The following is a 12,601-nucleotide window of genomic DNA, read 5'->3' on the forward strand; positions in this document are numbered from 1 at the left end:
AGGGTCATGTGACTAACAGGCGCCCTGTAGCTGTACATGAAACCCTTGCCACTACCAATATGGCCGCGATAGCCGATCTGCTTCGTTTTCCATTTCAGAAACAGATGGGTGACGTCAGGGAGACTACGTCCTTTTTTTATACAGTCTATGATGGAGATCTACCAAAAGCATAGCGCCACCTACAGGCCTGGCATGCTTACTACAGCATTTCTGTGTAAACAGATTTTTTTCTTTGTGTTTTTGCATTTTAGGGTGAAACACTGTGTAAACGGGGCTTATATGTGCAATTACGATGAGCACTGATTGAAACAAATAAAAGAAACAGATCAATCAAATTATGGCTTTCTATTCCTTTTACACTGATGTATTACACTAATTAATTCATTTTTAATGACAATAAAAAAGGACAAAAGTCTTCATCACTGAGCAACAACACATCATTTTATTCGTTTGTTGTTGTGAAGCATAACATCTTTTCAAAGTTATATTAAAAACACTTCAGTAAGGTGATTTATTGTCAGCTCTCAACCCTGAAAAAGTCAAGTTTATTCTTTAAATTAAATCTGTAATCTGGATTATATATCAAGTAACATTATCTGTTATTGCACAAAACTCCATAGAAGTTTTACAGGTTCACACACACAGGAAAAGCAAAATAAAGAACTCCAAAGTCTAACGTTAGAGAGGGTAAAGCTCACGTGACTTTTCCAACCAACCAGTTTTAATTCTTATATCATTTTAGCATCAAACTTTGTTTTATTAGCTCATAAAGATCCATACTTTTCACTCAGAACTATAAATATTATATTTATATACTAGAGATAAATACACGTTATGTTAGTTTGTTCAGACTTTTTTCATTTTGTCTCCCTGAGAAATTAAAACACTGGTAAAGGAAATTTCCAGCACTTTTTTTTTTACAGTGTAATGTTGTTTTATTAAGGCTGTGAGTTTCTCATGACTAGAAATACATCGTACTCATCGGTTTTACGGCTATCATCAGCACCAGACCTTTGTGTGTTTATGTAATGACTCGTACGAGATGCATGAAGTATTTAAAATACAAAATTAATGCTCATGTAGCTACACTCATCCACATCAACCTATTGCCTATGTTAATTAATTATAAATTAAAAAACGTATGTGATGTTTTATGAGTTCCTGACTTTAAAAAAAGATGACTGTTCCTGTAAACCATGTTCATGAACACACGTGTTCTTTTTAAACGTGTTTTCCAGTGCCTGTCGTTTACATGTCGAGGCAAAATGAGGTTAAATGTTGAGTTAATGCAAATATTCCAAAAATAATACCATCATAATTCACATATTTCAGTGTAGTGTATGAGTTTACATTCCTACAGACATGAGCAGATTATTCAAAGTAAACACTGTCCAATACTTGTTGTTCTGACTGTAAAATTTCAGATTAGTAGTAAAAAGATTTCTAGCTAACAAACACATCATCCAGAGGTTAAAATCTGTGACTGGTTCAGTTTTTATCATCGTTTCCTTTGGGCCAAAGTGTGGCCGTATGGCTCCAGCGCTCCCGTTGGATCTCATGCTGGTGTAGATTACAGTTGTGTAATCATGGTTAGGTATCAGTGACAGGTGGGTGGAGGTGGGTGGAGGCGAGGGCTCAGGTAATGTGCACGAGTCTGTTACTTTATCCCCGGTCTACGCCGTCCTTGTCCCAACCCGACACGACATGTGTGGTCTTTTGTTGCAGGCAGCTCGGGATCACCTGATCCTGCCCGTGTGTCCATCAGCGAGGCTTTGATCGCCGCGTTGAGGTGTTTGTGAAAGGAAGTCTCTGTTCGTTTAATGCCGCTTCTGTTTGATTCGTCAACTTTGGTCAAGATCTTCAGCTTTTTGAAATAAGTGCATCAACAGTGCTGCAGTGCATGCCTCCATCTTTGTTCATTGTTAGCGTAATGCTAATGCACTGAAGCCTACTCATAGTGACAGATCAACAGTGAATATCAACTACGATGCAAAGTTTAGGGAAAGATGCTGATATATTCCTAACATGCTAACGCTAATCCACGTTCTGAACAATAACATGAATATGCTAAGAGGTATCTTTGTCCTTTAAGATTTTCAAACACTTAAATCTTCTCGTTTGTCTTTTTTGTTCTTAAAATATAGAGTGATTGCTGTAGCAAAGTTATTTGTGTGTGTGTAACTGCTTCCACAAACACATCAACTGATCCACAAATGACTGAATTGCAAATAAATAATAAATATCTAGTCTTAAATAACTAAAAAGTCTGTGTTTTTTTCTACAAGACCTGAAAATACGCAAAAATCATCAGTTTGTTAGCTTTAGAAAAACATGTCCTTAAGAAGAGGGTTAGTTTGGCCTGAGCTCAGTCTTGCAGGTGCAGCCTATTACTGTAGCACATAGACTTAAAACAAATGGACGTCATCTTGCTCAGCTCGAAAGGAGGCAACAAAAACTGCTCCCCCTGGTGGCTGGCTGCAGTATAGGTCAAAAATTCCATCTCCCCAGTCATTCCAGATGGGCTGTGGTCAAACTTTAAAAAATTAATACACCTGGTAGAAATGTTTCTCACGTCTGATTGTTGTGATTTGAAGATGTTATTTGGCTGTCTTGTATTTAAAGGTCCCATATTCTGCAAAAATCACTTTATTAAGTCTTTTAGTGAAATTTGTGGGTCTTTGTCTTTCCTCCCAGTCCACAAAATGTGATATTTAATGACCAAACCTGTACTTAGTAGAGCTTGTGAATGTAAAATCCTGACCTAAAACGATCTGTTTGGATTTTGGGGATCTGCCGACATCAGAATGCCTAAGTTGAAGAGCCATCACTGCTCTGTTTTTGGCTGTAAACAGCCACATAGTTCCATGCTCAAGCTTCCCATCTCAGAAGAAGACAGACTAAGTGTCTAGAGTTCATTTATCAGGAAATGTTCCAGCTACACTCAGTAAAACTGTGCATGTGTGTGCTAGTCACTTCACGGCCGACTGCTTTTCCAACTTTGGACAGTCCAACAGAGGGCTAGCCAATAGACTGGTCCTGAATCCAGGCGCATTACCAACCATCCTCCAACAAACCTGGGACCCTGGAAATGTGAGTATTTTAAATGCTGTGTGCTGTGGAGCAGATGGAAGAGCTTTTCCTCAGTGTCCCCCCTGTCTCTGTGTTAGCTTCAGGATGCTAACTTTAGCTGCGGTTAGCCTGTTGTTTTAGCCTGTAATGTTACGGTAAACGAGCTTCTCTGTTTTCTAAACAATGTGCACTCGGAGCTCGTGGCGCCGCTCTCAGTGACGTGGAAGAGCGGGGCGGTATCAGTGGTGGCTAATTTACATATGAAGGCCACGCCCACTAAATCAGAGCGTTCTGAACAGAGGGGCTATGAGAGCCTGGAAACAATGCTGCTGTGCTTGATTTATTGGCTTTTTGGACCAAAACATGTTACTACCATTTCATGAAGACATCAATGATCCAGATTAAACTGCAGAAAAGGAGCAGAATATGGGACCTTAAAGTCCTCTTTTTTCTGAAGAGTTTTGTTTTCATTGGTTATACGAGGTTAAAAACGAGGCTTCACGTCACATTTAACGATGACTGACAGCTGCCGTTCTTGGGTGTTTTTTTTCGGGGATTGTAAAATATGTCTGGAGGTAGAATCAAGAAGTGATTAGACTCTCGAAAGAAAAAGATGATTATTGTTTTTGTCACTCGGCTCCACTTAGATTCTCCCAGAATCCCTCACAGTCTCTACTGAGCACTGTAGCACCATGCCTCAGCTGCTGTGCATTCCTCGCCCTCTTTAGCTCATCTGTAAATATTCTACACATTTGTGGATCAGTTTACATATTTGTGAATGCATTTACATGCACACACAAATAATTTTGCTCCAATACAAACTCCATATTGACACGTTTAAAAATTGAGTTGTAAAAGCAAAAGGTCCCACTTCTGTAGGAGGTTACACTCTAGCTCAACAACAGTCACAACTTTTCGTTTCCTACAGATAAAGAATGTTGATCGTCAAACTTTGATGCTTTTAAACTTAATTACTTAGCTAGATTGCTTTTGTGTCAGTTTTATGCTAATCTAATCTAAACTTCTGCTTGTTATGACTTCATCTCATGCTACGCTGCACCACTGCTTACTCCAGCTGGATGTTTGTCGTACAGATTTCACAGTGGCATCGACTTTCTGAACAGCTTCTCCTAAAAGTTTTGAAGTTTTTTTTTTAAGTAAAAGGATGAACGCTGTCTTTAAAGGGTCAACAAAGTGGGTAAAATCATGCATGTCCTGCTGTTTTTCAGGACTGGGGTTGGTGCACATATGATATATTCCCCTCTTTCATCCACCCAAACAAACCCACTGCACACACACACTCGTTAAAACCCACTGGTCTCATCTCTCCTCCATTATTTTCTTCAGGCAGTCCACGATGTCCTCCCCGCTGACCCAAGGAACCATGTTAGCCTTGAACTTAGCTGCCTGGGACTGCTGCATCTCCTGCAGCAGCCTGTGCATGGGAAAGCCCCTCCTGGGGAACGCCGTGTCCCGAGGCCCCAGAGCCAGAGAGGGACAGACATCATTGGCCCCGTCCCCGATGTAAAACACCCTCTGGAAAGCAGCACCACCGCGCTCCTTTTGCCGTCTCGCCAGATACTCCCGAAGGATCACCTGCTTGCACATGTTATCAGGACAGCCGGAGCAGGAGTGGGAGTGGAAGGGGGACAGCACCAGGCGGCCGGTGGCGTCGAAACATGCAGGGTTTGTGAAAATCTGTGTGAAAAGGCCGCGCACCCCGGCCTGCTCCAACCACGTCTCGATGAAGTACATGTTAGCGTCAGAGACCACCACCAGCTCGAAGTCCTGCTGGTGGCTCCGCAGGTACTGGAGGAGGGTCAGGAGGCCCGGTGTGGGCGGGATCTTCACCAACGCTGCGTGGATGGCGTCCTTTGACACGCCCTGCTCCGACATGTACGCCAACACCTTCTGCATGTGCTCGTTGTAGTGGCCCTCCCTGTAGCTGTTCTTCAGCCAGTCGGGCAGTTTTTGGTCCGGTAGCGCCCGCACCACAGCGTCATCGCTGCTCTCGTTGATGATGGTCTCATCGAAGTCAAACAACACCAGAAAGCGCTGTTCCTGTGACGCTGCGAGGGCTGAGTTTGACTGGGCTGACATCTTTGGTGTGAGGGATAAAAGGTGTGTGGATTGTCACTGAGAAATGAAGAAACATTTATTTTAGTTTTCTTTGAAGAGCGACAGAAATATCTAAAAATACCTCACGGTTTGACTTCCTGCTGTGTGCAGGGCTTGATGAACTGCAGAGCTGCAGAAACATCTAAATGCATAAGTACTCATAATTGGGCGTTTAGCTGTAGGGGACATGTTTACAAGAGGAAAGGAGGGGTTTATCTGAATGCCAAAGTAAACAGGATGTTAATCACACTTAGGCAAAGACATAACAAACAACTGAAGTTAATTTCCAGTAAATGTATACACAGTCTGCCTCTCACAGTCTTTGTCATCTCAAAGCCACGCAGACATTTCTTCATCCCTTCAGGATTCAGGAAACACTTAGACACACACTCATTTATCCATGTATGCTACACCATGAACCTGGGCCAACTCCACATTTACACAGCTGATATTAACATGGCACAAAGTGTCCACTGTTGTCGACATGTGCTTTATCTTAAGTGTATACAGGGAGGTTACATCACAGCATACCTTTACCATAAGTGGAACTAACAGGTCTTCAGCACAGTTAGCATGGGACGCTTCTAAGAGGCTTTGATTTTAATGTTGCTGCTTCATAATTTTGCTTCTTCTACACCAGGTTACAGAAGATTTACGGCTGTTTCTTTATGCACAACAAATCTGAAATTTGGGGTAAAAAAATTCCTCGAAAACAAGAGATTGATAGGTCAACACTGACTGCAGTGCTACACAGTTTTTTTTAGCTAGCCCGTGCTAACGCAGGTTTACCCGCTTCTTCCTATTTCATAAGACTGAAAACTCAACTTGAGTAGTCCAATCTCTTACTAACTGAGCCTTTTATATACATATTTATATATATTTTTTTAACACAGCATGTCAAACATGAAAAATAATGAACAGCATTTATTTTGCTATACATTACATTTCGCTATCAAACAAGTATTATACACTATACATATTATATTATTCTTGTGTGAGTAGTAATATTTTCATACTTTTCTGTATTTCTTTAAATTTCTAATTTTGTGTTCTATTTTATTATTCTGTTTTTATTTTTAAGAATATTCTATTCTGTTCTATTCTATAATCACTCAGAGTCATCCAATCTCACTTCTTTAAGGCTTCAAACAAAAATAAATATTGAAAGTAAAAATTAAAAGGTCAAAAAAGTTAAACCAAGCATGCATAATCTTCATTTTGATTGTGTTAAAATAATAAGCAAGGGCTGTGGCACCCTTTGGTATTCTTTTGGACACACCCCTGTGAGCAGCTACTGTAAATACAAAAGTGTTTTTTTTTTTCACTAATAGTCTTGATTATGCAAAGTGTTGGTGCTTCCACTGACTCAGGTGGAGATATCAGTTAGTTTGTGTTGTTTTCTGTCATTAGCAGGAAACTAAAAAGCAGCCACATGCCATTACACACCCTGCTCCACAACCTTTTTAGCAGGTAACGAGCTGGAACCATAGACTGTAAAAAAAATGGACGAAGCGTCGCTGACGTCACCCGTGCGTTCTGAGACACGATTTTGAAGCCAATCCGTGGCTGCGGCCATCATGGAAATGCAGCCTTCCGGTGGAGCCAGGCTCCGGTTCAGAGGCGGAGTCTGGGCGGGCTGAATTGTGGTTGGGCGATGAAACCGCGCCCATTTAGTTCGACGCTACGGCTAAGCTACGCTAAATGCTAGTTAGCGGAGCTAACGTAAGCTAACTGGCTACTGAACGGCAATCCCCTACGTCTCCGAACCTCCGCACCCTTCGATCGCACTTTTTGAGGTAAGTTGAGCCAAAACTTTAGAAAAGTTGTGAGAAACTGTCATCTTGTATGTCAGTATACAATTTTATTATTTAAACATGCAAGTTATTTTCTAGTGTACACGTATAGTAAAAATTGATGACAGTAATTAGATGTTATCCTGACCATATACTTATCCTGACCATACTCCTAGCTTGAAAAATTACTAGATTACTATTTTAAAGTATGATTCAGTGTCTACATTACTTATCAAATGGTTAATATGAAAGAAATTCAAAATTTCATAATCACATTGATATGTGTTTGATTTGGGTACCACTGGATGATAATTACATAAAGTTTAGGTTTTGTAAGAGAAGTATTTGTAATTATACGGTGCTTGTGCTTGCTCTTTTTAAAAGTTTGTCAGGGGAGCATAATATGTAATAAGATGAAAGTTATGAGACTAAATAAGGAAGTACATCATACTGCAATGCATTTAATATTATGCTGTTGTGGTTTTGCCACAAAGGAGTCCAAAGACTGTGTAAAACTGGTACTCAAATAGCAAAAAGTATGTAATTACTTCGACATGACAGTTAAAAAAATCTCTTTCTTAACATATATATTTTTACTTTCCCTTATACACCTAAGGAACAAGCCATGGCTGCCTGCCCTCCAAACACCATCCCTGTGGATTTTGAACCACCTGTGGCACCTGCAGCAACCTGGGATGAAAGATGACCTCCAGCAGCTCCGTGTCCAGCACCCAGACATGAAAAGAATTTTGTCTGGCATCACCCAGAGATGCCAGTGGAAAGTTAAAATTTCAGCAAAGATGGAAAAGAGCAGAAAATGTATAAATAGTGGTGTGCTTCTTGAGCACCCTCACATTAGACATGACGGCTCTGGACTATTTTTGAGGGATGGAGTTATTTCACACCTAGGGGAAATTATGTATTTTTTTAAATACATTAGCACAGTGTCTTAAGAACACAGTGAACTGTCTCTGCCTTTGAAGCTGGTCTTCGGGAACTTTTTATTTGATAGTCCATCACTTTCATTTCAAATGTTGAGTTTCAGGTTAAATTTTAAAAGAATCCAAAGCCATAACAGTTTTTTTTCTGTGCTTTTTCATCTTTCCAAAACTATTTCATGTTCGTGTCTGTATCTGTTCCTGACACAGTATGGATTGCAGACCTAACTGGCAGGCTTCGTGAGACTCTCACTGACAGCTTGTGTGCTGGGTTCCAGTCTGCAGTCAGTCTTAACCAGACTTTTAAAGAAGTGACACTTTTAGCGCATATACATGGACTTCATTTTTAAGACTTTTTGTTTCCAAGCCAGTGTGTTGAAGTAATTTTTTTAAAGTTTGTGTTAGTCTGTACAGTTTTGTTTCTTGTTACAACAGTTTAAAAATATGTTTGCGCTGAATAAATTATTGTTATGTTTGAATCACTTTGTGTTTACTAATGACAGCAAGAGAAAGCAACACTTTCACAGTTCTGCCACTTGGCCGCAGTATTTTTCCCCACTCACCACCGTTTTGGACATACTCACCTGTACATCAGGTAACACAGCGCACCTGAGGACCCAGTTGCAGCTCATCTGCGGTCAGACCTGTATTTAAACCAGACTGTACAAAAACTTTCCCTTTTCCCTTACAGTACTGTTGCCTTGTTTTGAAATTTTATCCGTTTAAGTTTCTTTCACCCAAAGACATTTCTGGCCTTTTTTGAGCTGGGCTTGGGTCCAAACAACACTTCTTACTATCACATTACAACACTAACTATACATTTCTCATACAGTGACAGCAATGCATGAGATGATTTTAAGAAAAATGAAGGAGGCCCATTGAGTTTTGAAAAAGTCTTTAGTTAGCAAATATCCCTGATTACAACAGAATTTTAATTAGTTATCCATTAAGTCAATACATCTACTAACAGTCAGCATTGAGTCTTGAACCCCCACAAGTTTACCTAAAAAGTATGATTAGTTTAACAAGCCAAAAGGAAATACTAATACTACCTTCCTAAACACTTTCAATTGGATCAAGGAGAGCAGTTTAAGGGTTTTATTGCACAAGATGTATGTTGATCCAAAGTCCAGAGATCCAGATCCACAGAGGATGTAACAGAGGGAGCTAGGCAGTGTGGACGAAGGGCGGCAGGGCAGGAGCTTGAAGGAGGCACTGGAGGTTAAACACAGACACACAGGGTAGGGCACAGGTAAAATCACGGAAATTAACTTCAGAAAGTTTTGCAGTCACTAATATCATCAACACTGAAAATGCTGCAACTACTAACAGAGCATTCAAGTCACTTAGAGGCTTAGTTTCAATTATGAATCATGCGTCATTCATCACTCTCATCTGAAAAAAAGATGTTTCTAAAATAAATGTCAGAGATTTTATGTATAAAAGCAATTACCCTTCCATTACCTCTCTATGACAAAAAAACTCCCCACAAATGACTGGTTTGATAAGTATTTGTACACTGACAATTACACTATAAAACATGCTCATCTTCATTTATGCCTTAGTTTTAATATAGTGTGTATAAGTTAGAATTTAGTTTTGGGTATCACTTAATCAGTTTACACCAATAAGGTCTCTGTACCCTGGAGTCACTTCTGAAGTGACAACTTTCAACGTGTTCACTGCACAAGCGAGAGGCCTCGTTGGGAGTCCAGTTTCCTCTTCTCATGTTGATCACCCACTGGTTCAGCCTGTCTGGATCATCTAGAAGAAAATTGACAAGTGCATCAAAATACAGGCAAGCTGACCTTAATCACATGTCTATTGACAATTACAGCTGAGATTTTGTATTTTGGATGTTTCACAATGACTTCATTTTATTTCAAGATATCTCTCCTGCAATCAAAATAGTGTTGTAAATTCTACTGTAATCACATGAGAGTTAAGAGATGAGGTTCCAACATGCAGTGTTAGACATGAATCTTGTAATGCAGTTGCACCTTGCTACTGGCGCACAGTAGTCACTGAAGTCAGCAGCAATTTTAAGTCATTTTCCTCAAAATGAAATGGTTTTTATGGTGGGACTGCATATCAGTCTGTCTATATCATGCCATTCTTCTTAGTGCATGGGATTTGATTTTGATGAAATATATATTGCACAAAGTTAAAGAAAATGTGTGCATATATGTTAAAATGTTTTGAATAGCATAATAGAAATAAATAATTATTCATTGATTAACCAAAACATTTATACATTTAGTTCATACCCTTTTATACTAAATACTTAGACACATGTACTTCACTGGTATAAACACGTCTGTAACTTGTTGAAAAGATCAAATATTTGAAAAAAAAATCAATGAAAACATATTTTTTCAAAGCCCAAGGAGAATTTTAAAGATAATGAAAAAAGTCTAGGCACTGGCTTTCATATTTTGCACACCTGAGGGTTAAGCTGTACTCAGAGAATAGATATTGTCCCCTTCATTGTAGTGAGATGTCCTGCTTTCACAATGTATTCCACTTGGAGTTCACTGCAGTCATCTATTTAGCTCTCTGTCTATCTGTCGAACGAAACTTGTGATTCACCTACAGGCACAGATAATAGCCGAAGAACACAGCACACACTATCTGTACATACTGTTTCTGTTTTTAAGAGCCTCTCTTATGGCCTCTCCCTAGTTTTAACAAATGCAGCACAAAGTATTTCAAGGCTGTTGTAGTGTAATTAAAAACACAACGTTGCCTCATAGACTGTAAATCACGTACCAATATATCCTCAGATTATTTTAATGAAAGCTATTGAATTATGGCATTATACTTTTCAGGAATTTAAAATATTCTGATCGATCAGTCGGACCGTTTTCTTCGTTGATAATTTTTTTTGTTGGACAAATCGACGTCCACAGTACCAGATTAATGATCATGTGGTGGACTTGAAATTATCTCACTCGGTAGCTTTGCACTTCACATTTTAACAACCGCGAAAAATTAATTATTCTACATTTAAATCCGAACACATGCCAGTATGCTTTTCTATCATAGGTTTCCATTAGCACTGCCTGCATGTGTGACTTGATCGGCAATTAAAAGCGATCCAAAGCCACAGGGTTAGCTGGCTGACAAGCTCAACTCATAAGCCGTGGGCCGTGAGTAGTCTACGGCATAGGCGTAGAGCTGCTAGCCGCCCGGTTCGGCTCCGGTATACGTGCTAACACCTGCTAATAACGTAACACAAAAAATATAGAAAACGAATTACTCACCAGAAAAGCTGCAGCACCGACTTCTTGGACGGTCTGTCAGTACATTCCAAGGCACAGCATGATACTTTTGGATTCATTCATGATGAAAACAGTTCAAGCTCAACTACACGATCTGTAACCTAGCCTCCGAGCAAAAAAGCTAATAGACGCTCGCTTGTCAGTCAAGTCAACCACGCCCTCATCTATCCAAATATGGTAAAAGTCGATAAATGTGGATATAATCAAAAGGAAAATGTTAGAAAAAAATTCACCCCCCTCACAGTGTGTGCCGATGGTGAAGTCAACGTTTCAGACCCAAGCCGTTTGTTGAACCAGGCTGTAAATATGCTTTTTTATGCCGTAAAAGTCCGTTTTTTTGGCTGGGGGTCTATGTAACTTCCGGTCTTTCTGCAGCCAGCCTCAAGCGGCGTCTCGACGAACAGCGGCTTTTAGCACTTCCGCATAGGCTTCATTTCTACGAACCGGATGTTGCCCCTTGGCTGGAACAAGCCATGCACAGTGTCTAACTTACAAGTGGAGACCCCAGGTTTGTGCGTTAGCCTAGTTTTAGCTAAATGAAGCCTAACGTAAATGAATAAATTCGGCCTAAACACAAACACATGATCTAGACACGACTAAATATGAACAACACCTCCAGGATGTGCAGGGGATTTTCCTAACGAGACGTTAAAATGTGTTTTAGGTGAAATGTCACCTTCATAACAATGCTATATAACATGAGAGCAGCTGCTCGGTGCTTCTAAAATAACGTCTGTAACCTGCAGGCTGCTGCACCGAAGCGCGGGGACAGGGATCGTGCCTGCAGCCCCTCAGCTTCGTGATTAATGGGTCATATATTTACTAACTAAGCTTTCTAATTATAACCCCGCAGAGCTATTTCTGTGTCACAGAGGTTACCACTCAAAGTCATAAGCTGCGGCTCAGTCAGGAGTCATTAGACTGACCGGGTCTGCGGTCACAGCGAGCCGGGCGAACAGAAAGGCACATTCTGAATGAAAAATCTCACACAGACCAACCGACAGAGGAGGAAAAGCTAAAAGTGCAGAGGAAGGAGGAAAGTGGAGGCCTACCGGCGGCGGGGACATCAGCGAGGATGGTAGGCGAGGTGCCCGGCTCCGGCGACCGCATCCCAGTGACGCGGCAAGATTTTTTAAAGGAGACTCCCACAGCCGCACAGAGGGTATTCCCTTTTTAAGCCATGACGTCAAGTTGGTGAGCGGGAAACATCACACATCCGCCGAGGACTTTCAAAATAAAAGCCGCAAGAGTATCGTTCTTTCAAAGGAAGTTCAAGGAACTTATGGGAAATCAAACTCTCTGAAATGGCACAGATAATTTGTCTCAGACCATCAAAAAAACAAAAAACAAAATAAAATAATCAAAACAAAACAAAATAAAATAAAAATTCAGTTCTAATAAT

General features: G+C 40.3%; 1 protein-coding gene and 1 long non-coding RNA gene across 2 annotated transcripts; both read right to left on the bottom strand.

Moving 5' to 3' along the window:
* Positions 1-502: 502 nt before the first annotated feature.
* On the bottom strand, positions 503-12,377 carry LOC141785087 (putative phosphatase phospho1). Its single transcript, XM_074663212.1, has 2 exons — positions 12,252-12,377; positions 503-5,205 (listed from the first exon to the last, which is right to left on the bottom strand). Exon 2 carries the CDS (start codon positions 5,167-5,169, stop codon positions 4,390-4,392), a length of 780 nt encoding a protein of 259 aa, XP_074519313.1. The 5' UTR covers positions 5,170-5,205; positions 12,252-12,377; the 3' UTR covers positions 503-4,389.
* Positions 8,840-11,654, bottom strand: LOC141785452 (uncharacterized). Its single transcript, XR_012597528.1, has 3 exons — positions 11,182-11,654; positions 9,561-9,682; positions 8,840-9,133 (listed from the first exon to the last, which is right to left on the bottom strand). It is a non-coding gene; the product is annotated as an uncharacterized LOC141785452 (long non-coding RNA).
* Positions 12,378-12,601: the final 224 nt, after the last annotated feature.

Source organism: Halichoeres trimaculatus, unplaced genomic scaffold (assembly GCF_033239565.1).
Source record: "Halichoeres trimaculatus isolate MK-OKI-2021-1 unplaced genomic scaffold, fHalTri1.1 fHalTri1_scaffold_23, whole genome shotgun sequence".
NCBI lineage: Eukaryota > Metazoa > Chordata > Actinopteri > Labriformes > Labridae > Halichoeres > Halichoeres trimaculatus.